At 43.8% G+C, this 23,454-nt stretch overlaps 2 protein-coding genes across 4 annotated transcripts; one reads left to right on the top strand and one right to left on the bottom strand.

Moving 5' to 3' along the window:
- Nucleotides 1-2,743: 2,743 nt before the first annotated feature.
- snrnp48 (small nuclear ribonucleoprotein 48 (U11/U12)) lies at nucleotides 2,744-12,959 on the bottom strand. Of its 2 annotated transcripts, none has more exons than XM_063198526.1 (9): nucleotides 12,712-12,959; nucleotides 12,365-12,478; nucleotides 12,192-12,252; nucleotides 11,994-12,074; nucleotides 10,349-10,543; nucleotides 7,786-7,907; nucleotides 6,304-6,434; nucleotides 4,528-4,890; nucleotides 2,744-3,126 (listed from the first exon to the last, which is right to left on the bottom strand). In XM_063198526.1, exons 1-9 carry the CDS (start codon nucleotides 12,853-12,855, stop codon nucleotides 3,045-3,047), a joined length of 1,293 nt encoding a protein of 430 aa, XP_063054596.1. In that variant the 5' UTR covers nucleotides 12,856-12,959; the 3' UTR covers nucleotides 2,744-3,044. The 2 variants fall into 2 exon arrangements, with proteins under 2 accessions (XP_063054596.1, XP_063054597.1); XM_063198527.1 differs by having other exon boundaries at nucleotides 4,528-4,887.
- On the top strand, nucleotides 12,931-18,280 carry LOC134448857 (protein Mis18-alpha-like). 2 transcript variants are annotated; one of them, XM_063198528.1, is made up of 6 exons: nucleotides 12,931-13,013; nucleotides 13,583-13,839; nucleotides 15,496-15,562; nucleotides 15,903-16,025; nucleotides 16,539-16,641; nucleotides 18,005-18,280. In XM_063198528.1, exons 2-6 carry the CDS (start codon nucleotides 13,599-13,601, stop codon nucleotides 18,083-18,085), a joined length of 615 nt encoding a protein of 204 aa, XP_063054598.1. In that variant the 5' UTR covers nucleotides 12,931-13,013; nucleotides 13,583-13,598; the 3' UTR covers nucleotides 18,086-18,280. The 2 variants fall into 2 exon arrangements, with proteins under 2 accessions (XP_063054598.1, XP_063054599.1); XM_063198529.1 differs by having other exon boundaries at nucleotides 13,007-13,152.
- Nucleotides 18,281-23,454: the final 5,174 nt, after the last annotated feature.

The following is a 23,454-nucleotide window of genomic DNA, read 5'->3' as shown; positions in this document are numbered from 1 at the left end:
CTACTACCTTTTGTCTGGCACCTGGACAACTACTTGTGGATGTGCGCACCCCACTTCTATATATATATCAAAGATAGACCAATAGGCCACCCTATCTAACTTAAGTAACTTAACTAATAATCGATCACACAAAGAAAGAAACAAACAACAACAGCATCGGCCCCTGAGGACTGCCGGACCACCAGGAAAACCCCGTATGCCAGATTACCAGTCCATGCCAGTCTCCACACCGGGCCCCGTATGCCAGATTACTACTGTAGTGCAGGCCAGTCTCCACACCAGGGTGAGAAATGTCTGAGTGCACCCAAAAACAAACACACCAGAATCACAGAGAAGACTGAACGACTAGGAGGTGAGGAAAAAGAGAGATGGGGGTCAAACGGGAGCTTTACTTTGATCCTATTGTTGAAACGTTTCATGAACGAGCCCATTATCCATTGACCAAAGATCATCATTACTGCCAGATTATTTAAATAGTACTACCTAACTTGTTCTGTAAGAATGCATCCGAGAAGCTTATGGCTGCAGTCCAGTCAATACTCCATCACACATACAAGTTCTCAGGAAACTTGATTTCACTGAAAGACGGCAACAAATACCTCACAGAGACATAAAGCTAACCTAAAATGTAAAAGTCACAAGGAATTGCGTAGTGCAGCAGTTGCAAAGAGAGTTTATTTGCAAAAAGGTGCATGATCTCCATTTTGTAGAACATTGGGAAATTGACATTTTTGTATTGGCCATTCCATTGCATTTCATTTCAAAATGCATTTTACATAGGTTGAAAAAGTATGTTCTCAAAATATATGAATGGCAAGAATTCACAAATAGGTCATTTTCAATAACGAAATGCAAACGTCAAAAATGGTGGACACACTGTTTTGCAAATAAAGTCTTTCACTTTATATAATCATTGCAACTACAGTACTTTGGAATTAAAGACGGACAAAAAAAAACCGTTGCAACCAAAAAAGCAGCACAGAAATCACACGTGAGTGAGTGCACTTGTGACCTGTTTGGCGTACTGGTGAAGTGGTTCAAAGAGCAACAGAGCTGCTCCAGTTTCCTCCAAGACCCCAGATGTGGAACGGGAGGAGACCTGCCTCCTGACGTCAGTTAGAAGAGACTTGAAAGAAAAAAGGGGGAAAAAATCCGTACACTTCACGTCTGTGCAAAATAGTTTTACTGAAGCTGCAAGCCTTTGGTCTGTGAGAACCTCATCAGGCAGTCTGCACGTCCATGGATGACCCTTAGGAGGAGCAATAATATGTTTCTCAACAGGGGTGGTACAGCCCCCCAGGGGCCGTTGGGGAGCTTTGGGGGGGGGGGGGGGGGGGGTTTGAGAAAGATTCAGTTGAGAGGAGGCAGTGCTTAGTTGTCAGTGGGGGTATTAGTTATTTTTTTTTTTTTTTAATAAGGGGGGGGGGTTGGCAATCTTGTGATGTGGTCAAGGGGGCGTTGGGAGGCTTGTGATGAGGTCCAGGGGGCGTTGGGAGGCTTGTGACGAGGTCCAGGGGGCGTTTGCTCAAAAACGGTTGAGAACCACTGAGCTATACACATGACATGGCACCTCCTCTACCAACCCAACTGACCCTTTAGAAGTGACGTCGTCAGTGACTGCGCGCACATTGTTGGCTCAAACACATACACACAGTTTCTTTACAAATGTGCAGTACATGGTCGATTTTGCTCCGACAATGTGCGCGCAGACCGATTACGTCACATCTGTGTACAAACAGTAAAGGGTCTACAGGTTGACAGGTCAAAAACCTCACCTTTGCTTTTTAAAATGTTTAAATGTTAAAGTTTCAATGTGCTGATTTCAACTGAGAAGATTTAACTTCACTGATTTGTAGGAGGAACACAAAAATCAAATAAATCAAAGGACAAATGGTATAACTTGAACGTAAAATGGAGAATTTTATTTGTTGTTAGCATGTTTGTACAAATCTTGTCACATTCGTGTAAAGCAAGAAATAAAGAAATAAAAAAGACCAGTGGTTGTCTAATGGATCATGGCAACTGGTAACAATTGGGTCCTTCCCATTATCTTAACTCCTGTCCTCGACCTGTGATTGTGGCCTCGTGCTTCACTGACGCCCTGCCTCCTAAGAGAAACAATAAAGTTTCCCCACTGCCTAGCCTAGCCACAACAACTTTTGGGGGATTTTTCTCCATTCACCATCCCAACTGTAAATGAGAAAATTACATTTGAATTGCGCTTATGTGAGATATTGAATTCACAAGGCCACAAGCATATGTGTGAAAGAGCTTGTGTGTGTGTATGAACAGCTGTAAGGCTGATAGCTGTATTCAAGTGTGTGCTATATGTTTACTGCAATGTACAATAATGTGTATTAGGCCTGTGTGTATGTTTTGTATTTATGTATTTATGGTAAGCAGACAGACACCTTCATTTCTTTTGGGATTGATAAAGGTACCGTACTGTACTGTACTCCGCTCTACTGTACCCTACTCAACTCTACTCTACTCTACTGTACTGTACTCTACTCTACTGTACTCTACTGTACTGTACTCTACTGTACTCTACTCTACTGTACTGTACTCTACTGTACTGTACTCTACTCTATTCTACTCTACTGTACTCTACTGTCCTGTACTCTACTGTACTCTACTGTACTCTACTGTACTGTACTCTACTCTACTATATTGAACTATACTCTACTGTACTCTACTGTACTCTACTGTACTCTACTGTACTCTACTGTATTACACTGTACTCTACACTACTGTATTCTACTGTACTCTACTGTACTCTACTCTATTCCACTCTACTGTACTCCACTGTACTGTACTGTACTGTACTGTACTCCACTGTACTGTACTGTACTGTACTGTACTCTAGAGGACGGGAGTTTGGATAATGGAAAGAACTCATCTAGACAACGACAGGAGGAGCTACAGGTGAAGAGGCAACAAAGGAGTTACACTTTCTTCTTCTTTTCCTTCTCTTTTAGTTACTCTTTCTCCTTCTTCTTCTTCTCTTTTAGTTACTCTTTCTTCTTTTTCTTCTTCTCATTTAGTTACTCTTTCTTCTTCTTTTTTTTCTTCTTCTTCTTATGATGATGATGCCGCCGCCGCCGTTCATCTGGGGAGTGCGAGTCCCTGTGAAGAAAAGACAAAAAACTTGCAATGAGACAGACAGGCTATAATGAAGAGGACAACACGACAGAAGAATGAAGAATCTACTGTCTGACCTCCATATTTTCAATTCTTTCCCAAATGTTGCATCAAGACAAAGCCACACACAAAACAGCATCATTGAAACACATATCGCCCACACTTGATGACGTTAATTTAGGGCCCTGAGTTATCTTTTTCATCAACAGCCAAAATGGCTAGAAATGGCTATTTCCAGAACTCACGTTACCCATTCACTAATGTTACCTTTTTAATGAATACTTACCACCACAATCGAATTCTAAGTATTCATTATGACTGGAAAAAGTGCACTTTTCATACATGAAAAGGGGGATCTTCTCCATGGTCCGCCATTTTGAATTTCCAGAAATAGCCATTTTTAGCTGCAAAAATGACTGCTCTTGGGCCATAGGCCTACTGGAAAATTTTAGTTTATTACTTAGTAAACTTTCATGAAAAGATCAAATTTGGCAATAGGCAGGCCAGTTTCAATGAGCAGCATAGTTGCAGTACCTTTTTTGACCATTTCCTGCACAGTGATTCTTTAATGGTTCTGCGGCACAAGCAGACCTTGTACTAAAGAACTGTAAGGTCCTGCTGCCTTGAGTTTCTGACCATTACAGCCCTCCCTCGCAAGGTGCGCACAACGGGACCACCCAATTCCGTGATGCGCATGTCAACTTCAACCCACATCCCGGAACTATAACTTAAAAAAAGTCTTGCTCCTAAATATTCCGAAACAGTTTGTTCTCGTGGATGCGGAGAGAGAGAGAGAGAGAGCGCGAGCGAGTGAGAGAGAGAGAGAGAGAGAGAGAGAGCGCGAGCGAGTGAGAGACAAAGAAATTTTGTGTATGACGTGCCGAAGTGATAGAGAGAGGCTATGCGTGTCTGCATGTGTGTTTGCGTGTGTATGTGACTTTAGCGCATTGACGAAAACTTTTCTTTGTTGTGGAGTGACTGATGCATGTCTCTGCCTTGTACTGGAGTCAAATTCCTCGCAGATGCCAGCAAAACATTGATTCTGAATAGTCTGATAAACACATCCTGAATGCAATGGCCCTCCAGTGTCTCACCAAAGAGGGTAGATTAATAAAGAGGATTAAAACCCAGTCCACCCAATGCAAAAGAGTGTGGTCAAGTTGGGTCTCCTAAGGGGGCATTGTCCCCTCCTTCTTCTTCTATTTTTGAGGTATTTGCACAAGAAGTGCGCTACCGCCATCTACAGCGCTAAGGGGACTCCATTTTATTCTCAACCTCAGGACTCCGAAGGTCTCCTAACCAAAGGTCTCCTAAAGGGGGCGTTAACCCGACATAAAGTGGATACCTAGAATGACGTATCTCTGTCTATAAGATCTCTGGTCTCACCTTGTACCCTTGCCATCCTCCTCCTCCAGCTCCTCCCCTTCCTCCTTCTCCTCCTCCTCCTCCTCCTCCTGCTGCTGCTGCTGCTGCTGTTCCTGCTCCTCCAACTTCACCTCCACGTGGGTCTGGTCTTGGTTTTCTTCACGGCTTCTTTCTGGGCTGCGCTCACGGCTTCTGTCTCGGCTGCGCTCCTGGCTTCTCTCTCGGCTGTGCTCCCGGCTTCTGTCTCGGCTGCGCTGGCGTTTACGTCGAGAGCTGTGGCCGTGGCGGTGGCTGCTGTCCCTCTCCCTGCCTCTGGAGCTGGCCTGAGACCGCCGTGACTCCACGGAGCTGGAACGCCGCTCCTCAGTCCGTCTCCGCGCCCTACTGAACAGAAACCGCGAGCAGGGATGGATTTTAAACATTGGCCATTTCGCAAATGTTCTAGCGTGCGCCCTTCCAAGAGTGTCAGCCTAATTAGTCACGCCCCGTGATTGGATACTCTTTGGTGAACTCTGCAGAGTATCCAATCACGGGGCGTGACTAATTAGGCTGACACTCTTGGTGAAATGGTGAGAATGCCTGAATGTAAACAAAAATCCAAGGCACTCAATATTCTCCACATTCACTAAATTATATCTTCACACACAGCAGTCATCCACAACCCGCCTGTACATGCAAGTAGCTAGTGAAACACTTTACTGTATTACCGCAGAGATACACCAGCGGCGATCTGAGAAAGTCGAGCGACGGAAGTAATTGACTTTGCATTGAGTCGAGAGACAAAAGCGATTCTGGAGACTAGAGCGATTTGCGCGACGAGCGCGACAATTTGAAGTTGAAATCTTTTCAACTTTCTATGACGCGGTTCGGCGACAAGCGGCGACAGCCAATGACTGTATAGAGGTCAGTGACCACAGCCAATGGGAATGCTTGAATGCTTTGCCTTCTGCCTGTACGGACATACTCTAGTCTCCTCAATCTCTCGTATCGCTTGCTGCTACACTCTGTCGCTTGAATCGCGTCGCCGCTGGTGTATCTCTGCAGATATATTGGTCTTCATGAGGAGCATTACGTTAGGGCACTGATGTCAAACTCAGGCCCAGAGGCCACATTTGGACTGCAGTGCGAAGTCATTTTAGTTGGCGCACGAGATCATTCCAAATGCATATTACAATTGGCCCACATATACTACTAATGCGATTGAGCCTATCTCACACTCGTATACAACAGAATTGGTGCAGGGCAGGCACATTTCATCTACCATATACAATGGGAAAGAGTGTTTGTGAATTTTGCCTTTGGCTATTACGAGTCTGCATGCACAATTGTAGCCCATTTTTTAACAACTAAAAAATAACTCTGCATTCCAATTGGCTACTCGCTTCGCTCAAAGTTAAAATATTTTCAACTCGCATCCCGCCCACGTCGCATCGCATGTAAGCTCGTCGCCTCGCTTGAACAAATAGACATTCGATCGACTTCACTCGCTGAGCGAGTAAGGGCTTCCGCACACCGGCTCCGACAAAGTGCTGAGCACTGCTCAGCTAAAATTCGATTCCATTGTTTTCAATAGAACCACGCACACTGGCGCCGATGTCCGTGGACATTGGCCGATGTCGGAGAGCAAATTAGAGACGAGTTCAATTTTGTCGGCGCCGCCCATTGACTATCAATGCAATGTTCGTGTGAAATTTGGTTTGGGGGTCCGAATTATGTCGGAAGCAAAAGTGCGCCGCACTTTGTCGGAGCCGGTGTACGGAAGCCCTAACTAGAGGCTTTAGGGTAAATGAGGCCCACCTGTGGGAGGAGTGTCTGGAGGCTCTGGCCGCCCTCTGCTCCCGCTCCTCCTCCTGCTCCTCTTCCGGCTCCTCCTCCTGCCACAGCTTAGACAGCTCCTCAGAGTGCACGTCGATCACCTCCCGGATCACCTGTCCAACACACAATCACCTCAGTATCGTCATACATCTGTGGAATACACAATAACCTCAGTATAGACTCATACACCTGTCCAATACACAATCACCTCAGTATAGATTCCTACACCTGTCCAATACACAATTCCCTCAGTATAGTCATACACCTGTGGAATACACAATCACCTCAGTATAGACTCATACACCTGTCCAACACACAATCACCTCAGTATAGATTCATACACCTGTCCAATACACAATCACCTCAGTAGACTCATACACCTGTCCAACACACAATCACCTCAGTATAGATTCATACACCTGTCCAACACACAATCACCTCAGTATAGATTCATACACCTGTCCAATACACAATTCCCTCAGTATAGTAGATTCATACACCTGTGGAATACACAATCACCTCAGTATACAGTATCGCCATACACCTGTCCAATACACAAGCACCTCAGTAGACTCATACACCTGTGGAATACACAATCACCTCAGTATAGACTCATACACCTGTACAATACATAATCACCTGTCCAATACACAGTGTAGATTCATACACCTGTGGAATACACAAACATCACCCTAGCAACCATCAATTCATATGTGGGGTCAGCAGAAATGCTGTGTACTGTGTAGGTGAGACATTTCAGGAAATAAAAGCCCATAGTGAGTGAGGGGACGCATAAAAACTAGGGTACTTCGTCCGGACGTACCTACGTCACTAGTGATGCGCGTCCTCGTTGCCGAACTGCAGTGGGCATTGCACTGGGACTCACTAGTTTCAAACAAGCGATTAAGGGTTAGGTTTAGGGTTAAGATTAGGGTTATGGTTAGGTTTGGGGTTAAGGTTAGGTTTAGGGCAGTGCTTAATTTGAGGGGAAGCAAGGGGTAGCTAGCTCCGGAACCTCAGACGAGAGCTCCGGGACCTTGGATGGAACCTCATGGAAAGACATCACAGATCCAGGTCGGGGGGGAGCCAGCCATCCTCTGCGCTCTAGGACCTCCCGATTGACAAATTAAGCACTGGTTTAGGGTTAAGGTTAGGGATGGTATGGACGGTTGTCATGGCGACGACTCAAACGTCGTCGGCAACAAGGACGCGCATAGCTATTGTGACGTAGGTACGGAATACCGCCTCCGGACGAAACAACCAAGAATTTCATTGTCCCAGTGAGTGAGAAGAACTCGTCAAGAACGAGTTACGTCAAGAATTACACTTATCATGTAAAATACACATTCTGTGATGTTTCAGGTCACGCTTCTTCAGAAGCCATGAATGAGTGGGAGCAGAAAATTGAAGCTGACTTTTTCTCTTTTCTCTTTATCTGAAAGAACAACAATGACGTGAGCAGACCTCGGTGTAGGACTTCTTGGTGATGTGGACGTTTTTGGCGCGGTACGACTGCCGCCGCCTCTTGTAGTCCCTCATCTCGGCCAGGACCTCCAGGTGAGACTTGGGACCGCTCTGACCATCATCTACGCAGACACATACATCACAGACAGACACAGACACAGAGATTTAACCCATTTTGTCCTAAGCCCTTTTTGGGAAAGGGTGCCCTCTACCTATTAAATCCTTAATATCTAAGCCTCCGAAGCACGTACAAAAATGAAATGAGTTACATTTAAATGCTAGGACCCTCGTTTTGCCTTAGAATGTGTTCATTCAGCTCTAACTTACCCACACTTTTAATAAAACAGCTCAAATCTCAAGAACCTGAATGTAGCGTATATGTGTCTCCAGGGCACAATGGGTTAAAGAAGACACTTCTGCCCAACACATTTGGTACATTTGCACAGAATGCTTATGGGTGGTTGACGTTTAAGGGCGTAACGCAAAAAAAAAAAAAAGTTTTTCAAATTCCTGAAAAAAATGATGGATAAAAATTGGAAAAAAATAGAAAAAAATAAAGCACTTAGTGGTCTGTGGAATTTCACCTTATTTTTTGCCATTTTTGGAAAATGTGTCCCGCATCAACACATTGCATAGGCATGTCACACCACAGGAAAATGGAGTCACACCACAGGGAATTCACTGCATTATGGCCATTTTAATCCTTTTGTATACATGACTGACATCTGAGCTCATGCTAACTTGATAATGATATTGTGTTCAATCCTAATATGTGTTTTCATTAATAATTTTTTTTTTTCTTTCCTCCTATAAGAGCAGTCACACCACAGGACACCATAAAATGAACCTAAGCATTGCGTGACAGAAAGATTGCAATATGAAGACATATTAAGAGGTTAAGAGTCACCTTAAACTTCCACAGCACTCTCCAATAACTGAGGTACTGACTGGTTAGGAGCCAGTCTTTAAGACCCTTGTAGCTGGCCTTGCAGCTGCCCATTCACAAACATTGACATACATGTCACCCCACAGGACGCAATTTGTGTTGCGAAATTGAACTTGTAGTTAATATTACTGTCTTGAGTTTTTTCGCATTCACAAATCTTAATATAAAGTTAATATTTATGCAATCATGCCAAATGCTTCATACATTATTCAAAATGTTGTTGGTTAATTTATATATATATTATTATATATTGTTTCATTAATGTTACAGTCACACCGCAGGAAATTTGACATATAAACCTTTACATAAATCTTAACAAAAATGTTTCTTCTCATCAAAGACTAATATGAAACATAATGTACCACATCTTCTTTCATTGACATTTGTTTTTTAAAGGAAAATAACAGTTTTGTAGGTTTTTAACCAATGTTACGAAAAAACAAGGCGTCACGTCTCCCACCCTTATAGAGAATGTAGAACCATTGTGATGGAACATGATGCCATGGTATCAGCAATATGCATTCAGATGTATAAATCAAGACCCCATTAATAATTGTGTATGCACTGTAAAACTACAAAAAAAAAAGAAAATTAAATTGTTGTTGGGCTAGGTTGTCTTATTTTAGGGATTTAGGGATTAGCGGCAAATTACGGATAATTCAGCCTAGGAGAGGTATACGTTCTGCTCTGCAAGGGGTCGTTTCAGTTCTGAAGAGGGGGGCGCGATAACCGTTTGGGTACGTGATCTGACGCCACCACCCACTGATAGTATGCGTCCTGCAATTGCAGGACTCTAAACCAGGCTTAACTCTACTCTACCCTTTTTGTCTCCACCACCCGGTTGCCCCGACCCTCGTCACATAGCTCCACTCCCATCCCATAGCTCCCCCCTTGCATTGCACCTTTCTTGAGCTTGGCCACCAGTGTGGCTTTTCCACTACACACATTTTCCCGGTGTAGCACACCTCAGCCGCCAATATTTTGCTTTTCGACTTCTCTCAACTCGGCTCCCATTAGCTCCCATCAGCTCCAAATCCAGCGTGCCGGCTGAAGCGATCTAAACGCTATGTTGACATCCAGCTCACTGATTGGTCAAGAGGCGTGACCTCGCGTCCCACATCTTCACGCTGGGATCTTCAAAAAGGCCTGGCACTGCCTATGTGGTTCAGCGCCACCCCCTGGACGGAAGCACGCTTTGATAATGGAAAACCAGACCAATCCCGGTTGACGGCCGTGCTCAGATCAATATAGCCCAACATGGCACCGCACTGCACGGCCGGGTTTAGATGGAAAAGCCCCACAGGTCACCCCCGCCCTGGCCGCCCTTAGCCCTAGGGGTGTAAATCACAGCCTTCATGACGATACTATACGGTATCGATTTCTTAAATCAGGGATTCAATTTTTTTGAATACTAAAGATACTTCGATACTAAAGAATTCCCCACGATGCGATGCGATTCGATTTGGTTTGATTCGATTTTTTTCAATCACTTTTCCACTACTATTTATTGTGTTATTATTGTGTAGAGCTAGGGCATTGCACAGGGGCCAGCGATTCGATTCTTTTCGATTTTCAAGAATGCCCCACGATACGATGCGATTCGATTCCGTAGTGCACCTTTCTTGAGCTTGGCCACCAGGTCCACATAGAGGTCCTCGTTGCCTGTGGCCGCCCCCTCTGCATCAGCCCTCAGCTGGCTCTGGGTCTCCTGGACCATGTGATCATAAAGAGCCAATCGGTCGGCAGCAGTGAGGTCACACAGCGCCCTCTTGTGGCTCTGAGGGACATCGACGGCATCCTTGGAGAAATCACCTGCAGGGATACAAACATGCATGTTTTCTATCTATGCAAGCAGAAATGCACCTTCTAACAGTAAAATTTCATTTCTAAGCCAATACACCTCTGACATTAAACCATTATATTATTATTAGAGGGAATTACTTAATTAGACCTGATGGCAAAATTGCAGTTTATAGAACACTACACTATGGATAGGTTATAGAGGACTATAGGTATTTTAAATGACATAGCATGCTATTGACGAAAGAGGTCTACCACGTGACATTGAGACATTACATTGCATTGCATTACATTGCACGTAGCTTGCACTTTTATCGAAAGTGCCTTTGAAGGGTTTTTTTGGTACAGGGTCTTAGTTACAGTTCCTGTAGCAATGTAGGGTTAAGTGCCCTCCTTGCTCAAGGGCACTTCAGGTATGGGATTTGAACATACAGCCTTCCCGATGCCAAGGCTGACTCTCAAACCGTCCCAGGGCCACGGCTGCCCCAAAACAGTGTCAGGGTTCAACGTGGTCTCACTAGCCGATCCGCACAGAAATCGTGGGGTGTATCGAACTGTAGGTCCAGAATCGTGATACAAACCGAACTGTGAGCCGAGTGTATCGTTACAGCCCTACTAATAATATGCACACGTCGTCTGTTTGACATGCATCTCATGTAAACTGCACTGATGCAAAATCCAGTGGCCATGAGATTTCCCCAACAATCTTTACATTTTAAATGTTCATTCATGCCCAGTGGGTCAAAGACGTCTTTGTCATTCAGTGTTACGGACACCTTCCGCCGACTGTAACTGCAAAAAAACATGATTTTTAAATTGTTTCAAGTGAATGGATGACAGCCGAGGCTTTCATGAATTCCCTGTAACAATAAATAAATAAAAAGTCGTGTTTTTTACAGTTACAGTCAGCAGAAGGCACCCGTTACACTGAATGACAATGCCATTTTGCCTGTCTTTGACCCCTGTGTAGATCAGATAGGAAGGCCGCGCTGCGTACAGACAGAGAGGGAACAAAGTCAATTCCCAACATGTAATGGGAATCTTGAGATCCTAAAAGGGAAAGAGAGACACCATCTGCTCCTTTGAAAGGATATCACAATAAAAGGATACTGCAAGTAATCGGGTAAGCCTGAGAGAGAATAGAACTGTTTACGCCAGCCCTCCTCTCACACTCACCATTGTTACTGAAAAGAAATAAACACAAGCAGACTTTAAGGAACTGACTTATAACTGTTTTTGAATGTGGCTATTGCTGTGCTGTAATCTATCTATCTGATTGAATTCAACATTAAATACTGACAACACTGACAAAATAAGCTGTATGTCATTTACCAGCAAATACGTTAAGACTACTTTGCATACAATAAATCGTACTCTAATCTCCGTCACCGTTTTAAATGCAATAAAGCATAATTGTAATCTACAGTACTGTACATCACTGGTTTGGAAGTCTTGGCCTCACCTTGGCTGTATTGTCCCTCCATTTTCACAAGAGGGGCTTTTGCTCTTGTGCTCCGAATGACTTCATGCTGCGTGTTTTTATCTGTGTGAAAGCAAGCAACACCAACGGCCATGACGAACAGGTCAGGTCTTTTGGTGAAAATATAACACCACGAGATGTAATAAAAATGTCCCCTTTTGAAGTAGTTATCCAACGTACCTATAATCACACCAGGAATGCTGGCTCTCTCGTAGCAGAATGAAGGGTTCAGCAGCTCAGCCTAGTGGATTCAAAACAATGTTCACAATGTTCATTATATTTGACCAGTATTCTACCAAGTAGTCATTTGACTTGTGTTGATGTAGTAACACCACAGCGACGGTGTGACAAACCTGTTCCTCTTTCGAATAGCCCATCTGGCTAAGCTGGCATATTATTTTGTGTGTTTCCATGCTTCTCGTTGGAATACGGTGGTTTGGGTCGAAAGGACATACTGCCACCGCCTCCTGGTGGTGTATCAAAAGAGAATGCGAAATGCGAATGTAAAGCATCACATCACAACAAATGGGTTAATACTGTATACCCAACATGACTCAGGCAATCAACAAGAATGTCCTAAATGCAGACATTTCCCACTTGACCACGGACCATATGGGTGCTGCACCGTACAGCAGAGTAGAGGAAATCGACATCGGTTTATTCAACAAGTCAATCAAATACAAGACATGTTGTTGTTTACCTTGCTATTGTTTTCATTCTCTTGGTCCCATCCAAACGTGTCCAACAACTCTTTCAGCTTTGCTTTGCAGTTTTCTGTGAATTCAGTGAGTTCCTGCAACGTTTTCAGCCGAGCTTTAATTGTTTCTGACCTTTCTGCGTCCATCGTCCCCACCAATGTAAATTAAAATAACGAATTAATCATTATGTTCTGTGAAAAGGCTATTTGCACAAGATACGCGCCTGCTGTGCACCTCCGCGCGCGTGGAGATGACGCAAGGCGCAGTTTGATGACGAAGTCTGCCGCGCGCCTGTGCAGAAAGGGTAACATTTCACATTTGTATGGTTGATAATCAATATTTTCTAGTAGTGCAGAGCCCGTTGGGCCTATTTGCTCATGTTGTGTTTTGTAGTCTACTGTACTTCAAAATCATAAGAAGAACTGGGATATTTTGGCCCCCGCGTGCGTTTGTTTTTAAAGTGTGTGTTGCAGCAGCTGATAGCCTATGGCAGATAGTTACCTGAAGCCTACCTGTGTCCACCACCAGTAGGCCTAGCCTATGTCAACTACTAGTATTGCAACCTGTCCAGGTTTTTCCTGATTGTCCAGGATTTTAATGATCTGTCCTGGAAAATATGTGTTTCCCTGGACAATGAGTGAAGAATACCATTGCGTAGGCCTACAAGCAAAAAGGCTGATTGAGTTTGAAATGTCCAGGATTTTTTTCAGAGGTGGCAACCAACAACACTCTGAGATAGCGCCTACACCCTTGGGCACTCATGACGTGTGTGTGTGTGTGTGTGTGTGTGTGTGTGTGTGTGTGTGTGTGTGTGTGTGTGTGTGTTTGCGTGTGCGTGTGCGTGTGCGTGTGGTGCGTGTGTCTGGATTGTAGACTTTCAGCAGCAGTGATGGCAGATGGCTACCTGTCTACTACCACCATATCTACGGTTGGGGATGGAACCTACACCCTCGAGGACACCATGACTACAGCAGGGGACGTGACAACAGGTGACGTGACCGTAAGGGACGCGACCAGGGATGCCGGAGACCTGCCGGCCATCTTCATGTGTGCCAAATGCCACCTGGTGCTGGGAGACTCTCTGTCCTGGGCCGGATCCGATGAACACCAGAACCACATCTTATTACGCAGTGAGTATAGTAACACCAGAACCACATCTTATTACGCAGTGAGTAGTGTAACACCAGAAGGTAGAGAATGCGTGCACATCAGTGGTACAGGTGCTGGACAAAATAAAATAAATGATATAAGCAACACACCACACCCTGTACACCTGTTGGTTGTAGCACTTGAAAAAGGATGAAGGGCCGAAACGTCGTGCAAATAAATCACTGGGAGCATTAACAGTGTTGCGGACTTCTATCATTTACTTTAGTGTAACACCAGAACCACATCTTACTACGTAGTGAGTAGTATAACACCAGATTGAAAAAGGTAGGTCTGCACACTGCCGATCAGCTCCAAAAATAAACTTTATTATTTAAAAAGCAACGTTTCGATCACGCTGGATCTTCATCAGGCATATGGGTAACAGGAAGAAGCAGTGACTTATATCACATGACCATTCATACACCCGCCCAGGCAAGACACCCAAGGGTGTCAATCAAATAGACAGACAGGCGTCTTGGCCTGTGTCCATTATGCATAAAAACATACACAAGTCACTGCTTCTTCCTGTTACCCATATGCCTGATGAAGATCCAGCGTGATCGAAACGTTGCTTTTTAAATAATAACGCTTATTTTTGTTATCTTTTTTGTCTGGCACCTGCAACAAGTGTTTTTGGATGTCTGCACCCTACCTAAAACTAGTATAACACCAGAACCACGTCTTATTAAGCAGTGAGTAGTGTATTAAACACCAGAACCACATCTTATTACGCAGTGAGTAGTGTAACACCAGAACCACATCTTATTACGCAGTGAGTAGTATAACACCAGAACCACATCCTATTACGCAGTGAGTAGTGTATTAAACACCAGAACCACATCCTATTACGCAGTGAGTATAGTAACACCAGAACCACATCCTATTACGCAGTGAGTAGTAACACCAGAACCACATCTTATTACGCAGTGAGTAGTGTAACACCAGAACCACATCCTATTACGCAGTGAGTAGTATAACACCAGAACCACATCTTACTACGCAGTGAGTAGTGTAATACCAGAACCACATCCTATTACGCAGTGAGTATAATAACACCAGAACCACATCCTATTACGCAGTGAGTAGTGTATTGATGAACACCAGAACCACATCTTACTACGCAGTGAGTAGTGTAACACCAGAACCACATCTTATTACGCAGTGAGCAGTGTAACACCAGAACCACATCTTATTACGCAGTGAGTAGTATAACACCAGAACCACATCTTATTACGCAGTGAGTATAATGATGAACATCAGAACCACATCTTATTACGCAGTGAGTAGTGTATTAAACACCAGAACCACATCTTATTACGCAGTGAGTAGTGTAACACCAGAACCACATCTTATTACGCAGTGAGTAGTGTATTGCATGCTATGATAAATGGTAAATGGATTGCATTTATGTTACTTAAGGGCAGTCATGGGTAAGTGGTTGGGGTATCAGACTTGTAGCCCAAAGGTTGACGGTTCGACTCCTGAATTGCCAGGTTGGTGTGGGGAGTAATTAACCTGCTCTCCCCCATCCTCCTCCATGACTGAGGTTCTCTCTCTCTCTCTCTCTCTCTCTCTCTCTCTCTCTCTCTCTCTCTCTCTCTCTCTCTCTCTCTCTCTCTCTCTCTCTCTCTCTCCAGGTGTGACCAGTAATGTATGTGTGGGTAAGGATCCTCTATTTGCCGGAAAATATAGGAAAATGGGCTGGTAAGAGACCACACACACACACACACACACACACACACACACACACACACACACACACACACACACACACACACACACACACACACACACCTGACACCCCCCCCACACACACACACGCCTTGCATATATTGGATGTATTGTCACCTGTGTGTGTGTATGTGTGTACACACAAAGCTCGTATTGTCACTGACTCCTCACTGTATTGTCACTGTGTCCTCACCTCTATGTGTGTGTGTGTGTGTGTGTGTGTGTGTGTGTGTGTGTGTGTGTGTGTGTGTGTGTGTGTGTGTGTGTGTGTGTGTGTGTGTGTGTGTGTGTGTGTGTGTGTGTGTGTGTGTAGTGTGGTGCGTGTGTTGTCGTGTGTGGGCTGTAAGTGTCCGGTGGGGATCATGTACCTGTCAACGCCACCAGAGTTAGATCACAGACGATCTCTTTACAGCATGGACGTAGCCAATATAGACAGGTACTAACACACACACACACACACACACACACACACACACACACACACACACACACACACACACACACACACACACCGGTGATACATCACAGACGATCTCTTTACAGCATGGACGTAGCCAATATAGACAGGTACTCACACACACACACACAATACTCAAGAGCGAGGAAATTTCATGAAGGCATTTGTTGCTCATGGCCTCCTATGACAGTTCCACACTCTCAATGAGTTCACTGAGCTCCCCGGAGCGGCCCATTCTTTCACAAATGTTTGGTAAAAAAAACTGTCTACATGCTTTTGTAGTTTATTTTGTACAGCTACTGTTTTGGCCAGGCCAATTGATTAGGACACGTGATCCTAGTCATTTGACTGGGTAAGCGAATACTTTTGTTAACTGTGGCCTAATAGGGCGTTAGTATTTAGATGAGAGGGTTGCAGGTTCAAATCCCACCCTGTCGGTCATATGTTGTAATGCATAGTAATGGTAGTAATGTAGTGTGTTGTGTGTTTTAGTTATGTAGTGGGCTCCACTGAACAACAGAGGGCAGCAGTGAGTTCAGAAAAGATGCCAGTGACCATGGAGACCAGAGACGGCGTGCAGAAGCAACTCGATAAGGTGAGGAGCATAGTGATGGCAGTCTGGCACAAGTGCCGGAACATGTTTCAAACCATCAACAGCGAAAACCATTAAACCACTGTTCCGAAGTTTGCTTCAGTATGGAAAAACCACGTGGTGTATTACGTAGGAAATAGTAAACTGGTTCAGTTTTCCGAAAGCAGCTGCAGTGTTTTGCGCTGCCACACGAACCAGCAGGCGCGTGCAAATGTGTTTGGCCTATTGCAGAGCCGTCTGCCAGGTTGCAGTGGAAAGAATAGATATTTCATTGACTGTCATTAGGCCTATAAGTCCCACTTGATGGACAAGTAGACAACGTCATCATGAGTTATGAACACAACAAGGAGAAGACATTAATGTTCAGCAACGCTTTATTCTGATCGCCAAAAAATAGCCTAATAATAAATGAACAAATAAATAAATGCGGCATCATAGCCTTTGTAATGTCGTCTACCTCAACTGCCTCATCAGTAGCCTAAAATGTTTAGTGTTTAGTGTGCAAAAGTATGAGCTCAGTCCAATATTGGGGGTAGGCCTAATCTCGCAGATGATGAGGGCACAACATCTCATCTTATCGAATTGAGCCTGTTTAATTGCAAACATGGCTTTTCACAAGGAGAGGGCCCTGTTACTGAAGCTTCAAGTACTAACCCAATTTTTGAAGCAATGTGCCTAAATGGTTCAACAAAGCTTAATTTACCCATCACTAGAGGAGCATGACACACAGACACACACACACACACACACACACACACACACACACACACACACACACACACACACACACACACACACACACACACACACACACACACACACTGTGATCATGGAGACCAGAGACAGCGTGCAGAAGCAACTCAACAAGGTGAGGAGCATAACACACGCACACACACACACACACACACACACACACACACACACACACACACACACACACACACACACACACACACACACACACACACACACACACACACACACAGTCAACACGGAGAGTGCCACTTTCACGTTCCACTTTCAGAGACCTTGACTGGGAGTAGAACTGGATGATCAGAGAGGCTCTCTCTCTCTCTCTCTCTCTCTCTCTCTCTCTCTCTCTCTCTCTCTCTCTCTCTCTCTCTCTCTCTCTCTCTCTCTCTCTCTCTCTCTCTCTCTCTCTCCCTCGTTCTAAAGCACTGGTTGAGTCTAGGATTATTGTGGAGTATGCTTAGTTGCTTCAGTTCACAGGAAATAATCTCAAGTCAAATCTCTCTCTCTCTCTCTCTCTCTCTCTCTCTCTCTCTCTCTCTCTCTCTCTCTCTCTCTCTCTCTCTCTCTCTCTCTCTCTCTCTCTCTCTCTCTCTCTCTCTCTCTCTCTCTCCAGATGCAAGTGCTGACGGTGGCGTTGGGCCAGAGGCTCGATGACATTGAGAAGGAACTGCACAAAAACAAATCGTCTCAGTGATGAGTCACCGAGGACTTTAACAACACTCATACAGGACTGTAAGAACCTCTGTCAGCACTAACTAGGAGCTGCAGAAAAAATAATCACCAAATCCCTGAGCCACCGATGACTTAACAAACCCTCCTCAGCACTCTCTACAGTGATTACCACCTCATCAGTGATGACTTTAACAACCCCTATCGGCAATAACAACACTGAGCAAAATGAGTGAAATCCAGTCTCGTCAGTTGTTTACCTCTGCTTTTACATTCCATTACATTACATTCCATTACACATGGAGGAAATTGAAGTGGCCCCTCAGTGTGTGTGTGTGTGTGTGTGAGAGAGAGAGAGAGAGAGAGAGAGAGAGAGAGAGAGAGAGAGAGAGAGAGAGAGAGAGAGAGAGAGAGAGAGAGAGAGAGAGAGAGGAGAGAGAGAGAGAGAGAGAGAGAGAGAGAGAGAGAGAGAGAGAGAGAGAGAGCGAGCGAGAGCGAGAGCGAGAGCGAGAGAGTCTATAACACTGCTCACTCCTCAGTAGTATGTGGTTCTGGGGTTCGTTCCTCCGACCCGGTCCAGGACAGAGAGCTGCCCAAAACCAGGAGACACCAGGTGACATTTGGCCCTCAACACATTGTACATTACACATTTTCAGGAGTGCATTACAATATGCGACCTTGCCTCCTCCACTTGCGCTTGTCTCCTCGCCCCGCCTCCTGGCCCCTCCTCCGTGGAGAAAACGATAAAGTTTCCCAGCTGTCAGCCTAGCCACAGCAACTTTTGAGGGACTGTTTTTCATTCACCATAACAATTGCAAACGAGAAAAAGACTCTACAATTGAGCTTTTGCAAGATATTGAAATATAATGCTGTTGTCAGTGATGTCATCATGACGAGAAGCGAGTGGAGGAGGCAAGTGGAGGAGGCAAGGTCCCATATTAAGATGCACTCCAGGACTCTAGTGCCTTTCTTCCACTGCCGGTTTTCTTTCTGGTAGGCCTACAGCTAGACACAGAGCGAATCGGCCGACACTTTTCACTACGATTGTGGTGTGTATTTCGTATTCGAAAAGCAAACAGTGGAGGCCGAGTCGAGTTTTGTCGAGCAGTAGGCCTACCAGAAAACCGGCAGTGGAAAAGAGGCATATATAATTTTTTTCCGAGCCAAAATGGCTAATAGATGTTAATCTTACTAGTCAAATACACTAATGGGTCAAAGTGAAAGTGGTCGGGAAGTTGGTCTTTTCTACCAGCCAAACTGTTGTTAATTTAGAGCCCTGCACATGTCTATAGCAGCAAACATCATACACATGGGCCTACTTACTGTATACTCATGGGCGGTGGTGCCTCAGGTGGTAGAGGAGCCATTTGGCAACCAGAAGGTTGCAGGTTCGAGCCCCACTCTGCCTGACCCCATCGATGTGTCCTTGAGCAAGATACTGAACCCCAAAATTGCTCCTGCAGTGACTGCCATTGGTGTGTGAATGTGAGTGTGAGTGGGTGAATGTGAGGATGGTTTCTGTTGAACACACAAGGACACTCACGCACACACAAAAACAAGTTTTCTAATGTGTCAGTTGCAGAAAACTGTTTAATTCATACAGTAGACTAAATGGAATATTCCTGAACTTGTCTATCTGACTTACTCTCACTGCTCACTCCTCACTGCCGTAGGCATTAGTTGAGTCTCCGACCGCCGGGGCTGTAACCTGTGCGTCCCTATCTGCACTTAATTGGATGTTTCCACCATTTCCCCCTTTCATAGTGGAGTCCTCCAGTCATTGTTTTTACTATTCAGTTTCGGTATTTCCTTTGTAGGCCTATATGTGCCTGGTTACCACCAGTGTCGGCTATGACCTGAGCTGAATGCATGCAAGCAGAATGTTTGGAGTGTGAAAGTGTTGCATGTGTTTTGTCAAGAAAGGGGAGTCCAAGGCACTCTTCTTGTGGAAAAATATTAAAAAGCCTTTATTGAAACATGGCTAAAAGTTTTAAAACATGGGAGCAGAGACCCACGCGTTTCGGCGCAAGCCTTCTTCAGGGTAACTGCTCAAACAGGAATTCCTAATGATATACACCTGCCAAGCACAGGTAGGAAGTCACATGAACCATTTCCCAGGTAAAAATTACATGCAAGAGCCACTAGGTGGCCACACAGGTGTCAAAAGCCAGTAAAATGGCCAGGTAGAGAGAGAGAGAGAGAGAGAGAGAGAGAGAGAGAGAGAGAGAGAGAGAGAGAGAGAGAGAGAGAGAGAGAGAGAGAGAATCACATACAAGAGCCACTAGATGGCCATACAGGTGTCACAGGCCAGTGAATGGCCAGGTAGAGGGGAAAAAACATATATACAAACAAAAGAAGATACATCAATAGCCACTAGGTGGCAACCGGCTTAGATAAGGACAGCTACCAATACTAGAAAACCACTTATAAACTGAGAAGTCATTACAAAAAAGGACTAAAATCAATTTCTTCATTTAATCCTGGGTATGTCATGGCCTGCATAGTGTATATGTAGAAAGTTTCCCTTTGTAGTAATAATTTTAACCTGTCACCACCCCTAATATTCTTTTTGATTGTTTCTAAACCTTCAACCATTAACCCATCTGGATTGCTATTGTGTGCTGTGTGAAAATGTTTAGCCATAGGATAATCCAAGTTAACCTTCCTAATGGCATTTTTATGCTCGGAGACTCTGTCTTTTAGACGCCTTTTTGTACGGCCTATATAAAAACAGCCGCAGGAGCATGATAAACGATACACCACAAAGGTGGTACTTTCTACATATACACTATGCAGGCCATGACATACCCAGGATTAAATGAAGAAATTGATTTTAGTCCTTTTTTGTAATGACTTCTCAGTTTATAAGTGGTTTTCTAGTATTGGTAGCTGTCCTTATCTAAGCCGGTTGCCACCTAGTGGCTATTGATGTATCTTCTTTTGTTTGTATATATGTTTTTTCCCCTCTACCTGGCCATTCACTGGCCTGTGACACCTGTATGGCCATCTAGTGGCTCTTGTATGTGATTCTCTCTCTCTCTCTCTCTCTCTCTCTCTCTCTCTCTCTCTCTCTCTCTCTCTACCTGGCCATTTTACTGGCTTTTGACACCTGTGTGGCCACCTAGTGGCTCTTGCATGTAATTTTTACCTGGGAAATGGTTCATGTGACTTCCTACCTGTGCTTGGCAGGTGTATATCATTAGGAATTCCTGTTTGAGCAGTTACCCTGAAGAAGGCTTGCGCCGAAACGCGTGGGTCTCTGCTCCCATGTTTTAAAACTTTTAGCCATGTTTCAATAAAGGCTTTTTAATATTTTTCCACAAGAAGAGTGCCTTGGACTCCCCTTTTTTGACAAGATATTGTTTTTTCCCCAACACCAAAGAGCACCTTCAAGATTTTTTCTGAACAATTCCCTGAGCACTTCGGATTTCCTCTTCACTTGTTGCGTGTGTTTGTTTGAACTTGGCTTTGTTGAATAAATGTGTGCAAGATGTAGGCCTAAGCTGTCTTCAGAAATTGTTTAAAACATAGCTGCTGCTAAGAACTGTACGAAGTGTCACTTTTGTGCTTTTTATTTTCGGCAGCTTTTCACTTTTCACCGCGGTCAAGTGTTAAGACGCACGAGCGGTCTCTCTCCCCAAAAATATCCTGCGCTCGTGGGGATCATTATTTTTTTTTCCACTTTTTTTTACATGTAAGAAAAAGGAGGGGGGGAATTGCTGCCCACGCGCAAGCGATCTCTCGCACCATGACCATGGACAGCTCCCCACAAGTGTCGGAATGGTGACATTAAATTGTCGGAATGGTGATACCAAAATGTCGGAATGACGGGATGTCGCAATGGCGTCATGTCGGAATGGTACTATGTCGGAATGACAAGTGCCCCCCAGGCCAGGCTACATTGTTCTTATTTTAAGGTCACTGGATTGGCTTCAAGTATGCTAAGATATAGAGTTGACTTAAGACCATTATTAATTGTTTTTAAAACATGAAATGGGTTGGGAGTCACCGAGTTACCTCCTGGATCTTCAGCTGCACCAACTTGGTCTCTGAGGTCAAAGAAGGTTATCAGATTGCACAGGTGGAGTCTTACAGGTATGTTGCTTTTTTAGGCATCTCATCATGATACAACTGTGGCAAAACTGGGTTCTTACAAAACATGTTTCAAAATATTGTGAATTTCAAAATATCTTGTATTTCATTACACACCTTGCACTCTGCGAAGGCCGATCACCAATGCTATAACACTTTATATACAGTATCAAGTATAAACATAATTTTGACTAAATATGGTTTAGCTTGGAGTTCTCCTCAGCTTTTTGTGAGCAAGTAACTTTGTCCACGAGGCCCTTTTTGGCTTTGTCCACGAGGCCCTTTTGGCTTTGTCCACGAGGTTTTTGGCTTGATAGTCTTGTGGCCCCCACCCCCCATATTCTTAACGCACAAGGCTGTGAAATCAAGTCATCATGTTTCACAAGTTGAATTAATGATTGTAAGGCTGGACTCTGATGAAGCTGAACCTGCAAATATAATAATTAGTTCAGGCTTGATACCTTTCATGAATAAACCAACAAGGTCCGATTTATTTTATTTCAAGTCAATAGAATACATCATTAGACAAGTAATTGACAGCAAAATTATATAAACAAACAAACAAACAGTTTTTATTACAGAAGCAGCTGGGCCATTCTACGAAATGGGTGCCATTTGCATGTCAAAAGTTTTCAAAATTCAAGTTACCTTTTTTCAATTTTTAAACACTAAATGTACTTGTACATACATTAACTTACTTAAAAATGTTAGTGGGCCATCTTATAGCCTTTTAAATGTTTTTTTTACAAGACTTAAAGAATTAATCTGAATATGTAATTCTCAGTCCTGTTACCAAAATACATATGATATTTTAAAAAGACTTTTTAATGGAAAATAAACCATTTCTTTTGTTTTCCTCTTGAAAACACATGTTATTTTAAGTATTGACTGTTGTTTTGTCCCTAAAATGCATATATGTCTCCAAAATTAACATTATATGTGAGCAAATGGATTTTTTTCTATAAACGGAAAACGTTTTTTTACAATTACAGATTATCCAAACTGTAATTTACAATATGGTTTATATAATGCATATTATTTAACAATAACATTAATCATGGACCAAACATAGTTAGAGGAAAAGTGTTTTTTTTCTTTATTTTTTGTTAGAAATCATTAAGTAACAGGAAAGAGTTATGAGTAACAGGAATGAGTTTTCGGTAACTGGAATGAGAATTGGACATTGTTTTGAACATTTCATATTACATAACAAAACATAACATAATACAAATTTGAGAATGAGTAGATAATTGCGTATAGAGAATAGGATAATTGGGTATGCACCATGAAACAAACATGGAG

Source organism: Engraulis encrasicolus, chromosome 5 (assembly GCF_034702125.1).
Source record: "Engraulis encrasicolus isolate BLACKSEA-1 chromosome 5, IST_EnEncr_1.0, whole genome shotgun sequence".
NCBI lineage: Eukaryota > Metazoa > Chordata > Actinopteri > Clupeiformes > Engraulidae > Engraulis > Engraulis encrasicolus.
This window is presented reverse-complemented; position numbering and strand designations above follow the sequence as displayed.

What these genes read in the sequence shown, in the direction of transcription:
- snrnp48 (XM_063198526.1), bottom strand. Translation starts at nt 12,855, where the DNA reads ATGGACGCAGAAAGGTCAGAAACAATTAAAGCTCGGCTGAAAACGTTG. An exon ending in AGAATGAAAACAATAGCAAG is followed by an intron (nt 12,479 to 12,711) that starts GTAAACAACAAC and finishes ATACACCACCAG; the next exon opens with GAGGCGGTGGCAGTATGTCC. An exon ending in CCAAGAAGTCCTACACCGAG is followed by an intron (nt 6,435 to 7,785) that starts GTCTGCTCACGT and finishes TGTGTTGGACAG; the next exon opens with GTGATCCGGGAGGTGATCGA.
- LOC134448857 (XM_063198528.1), top strand. Translation starts at nt 13,599, where the DNA reads ATGGCAGATGGCTACCTGTCTACTACCACCATATCTACGGTTGGGGAT. An exon ending in GAACCACATCTTATTACGCA is followed by an intron (nt 13,840 to 15,495) that starts GTGAGTATAGTA and finishes CTCTCTCTCCAG; the next exon opens with GTGTGACCAGTAATGTATGT. An exon ending in GACGTAGCCAATATAGACAG is followed by an intron (nt 16,026 to 16,538) that starts GTACTAACACAC and finishes TGTGTGTTTTAG; the next exon opens with TTATGTAGTGGGCTCCACTG.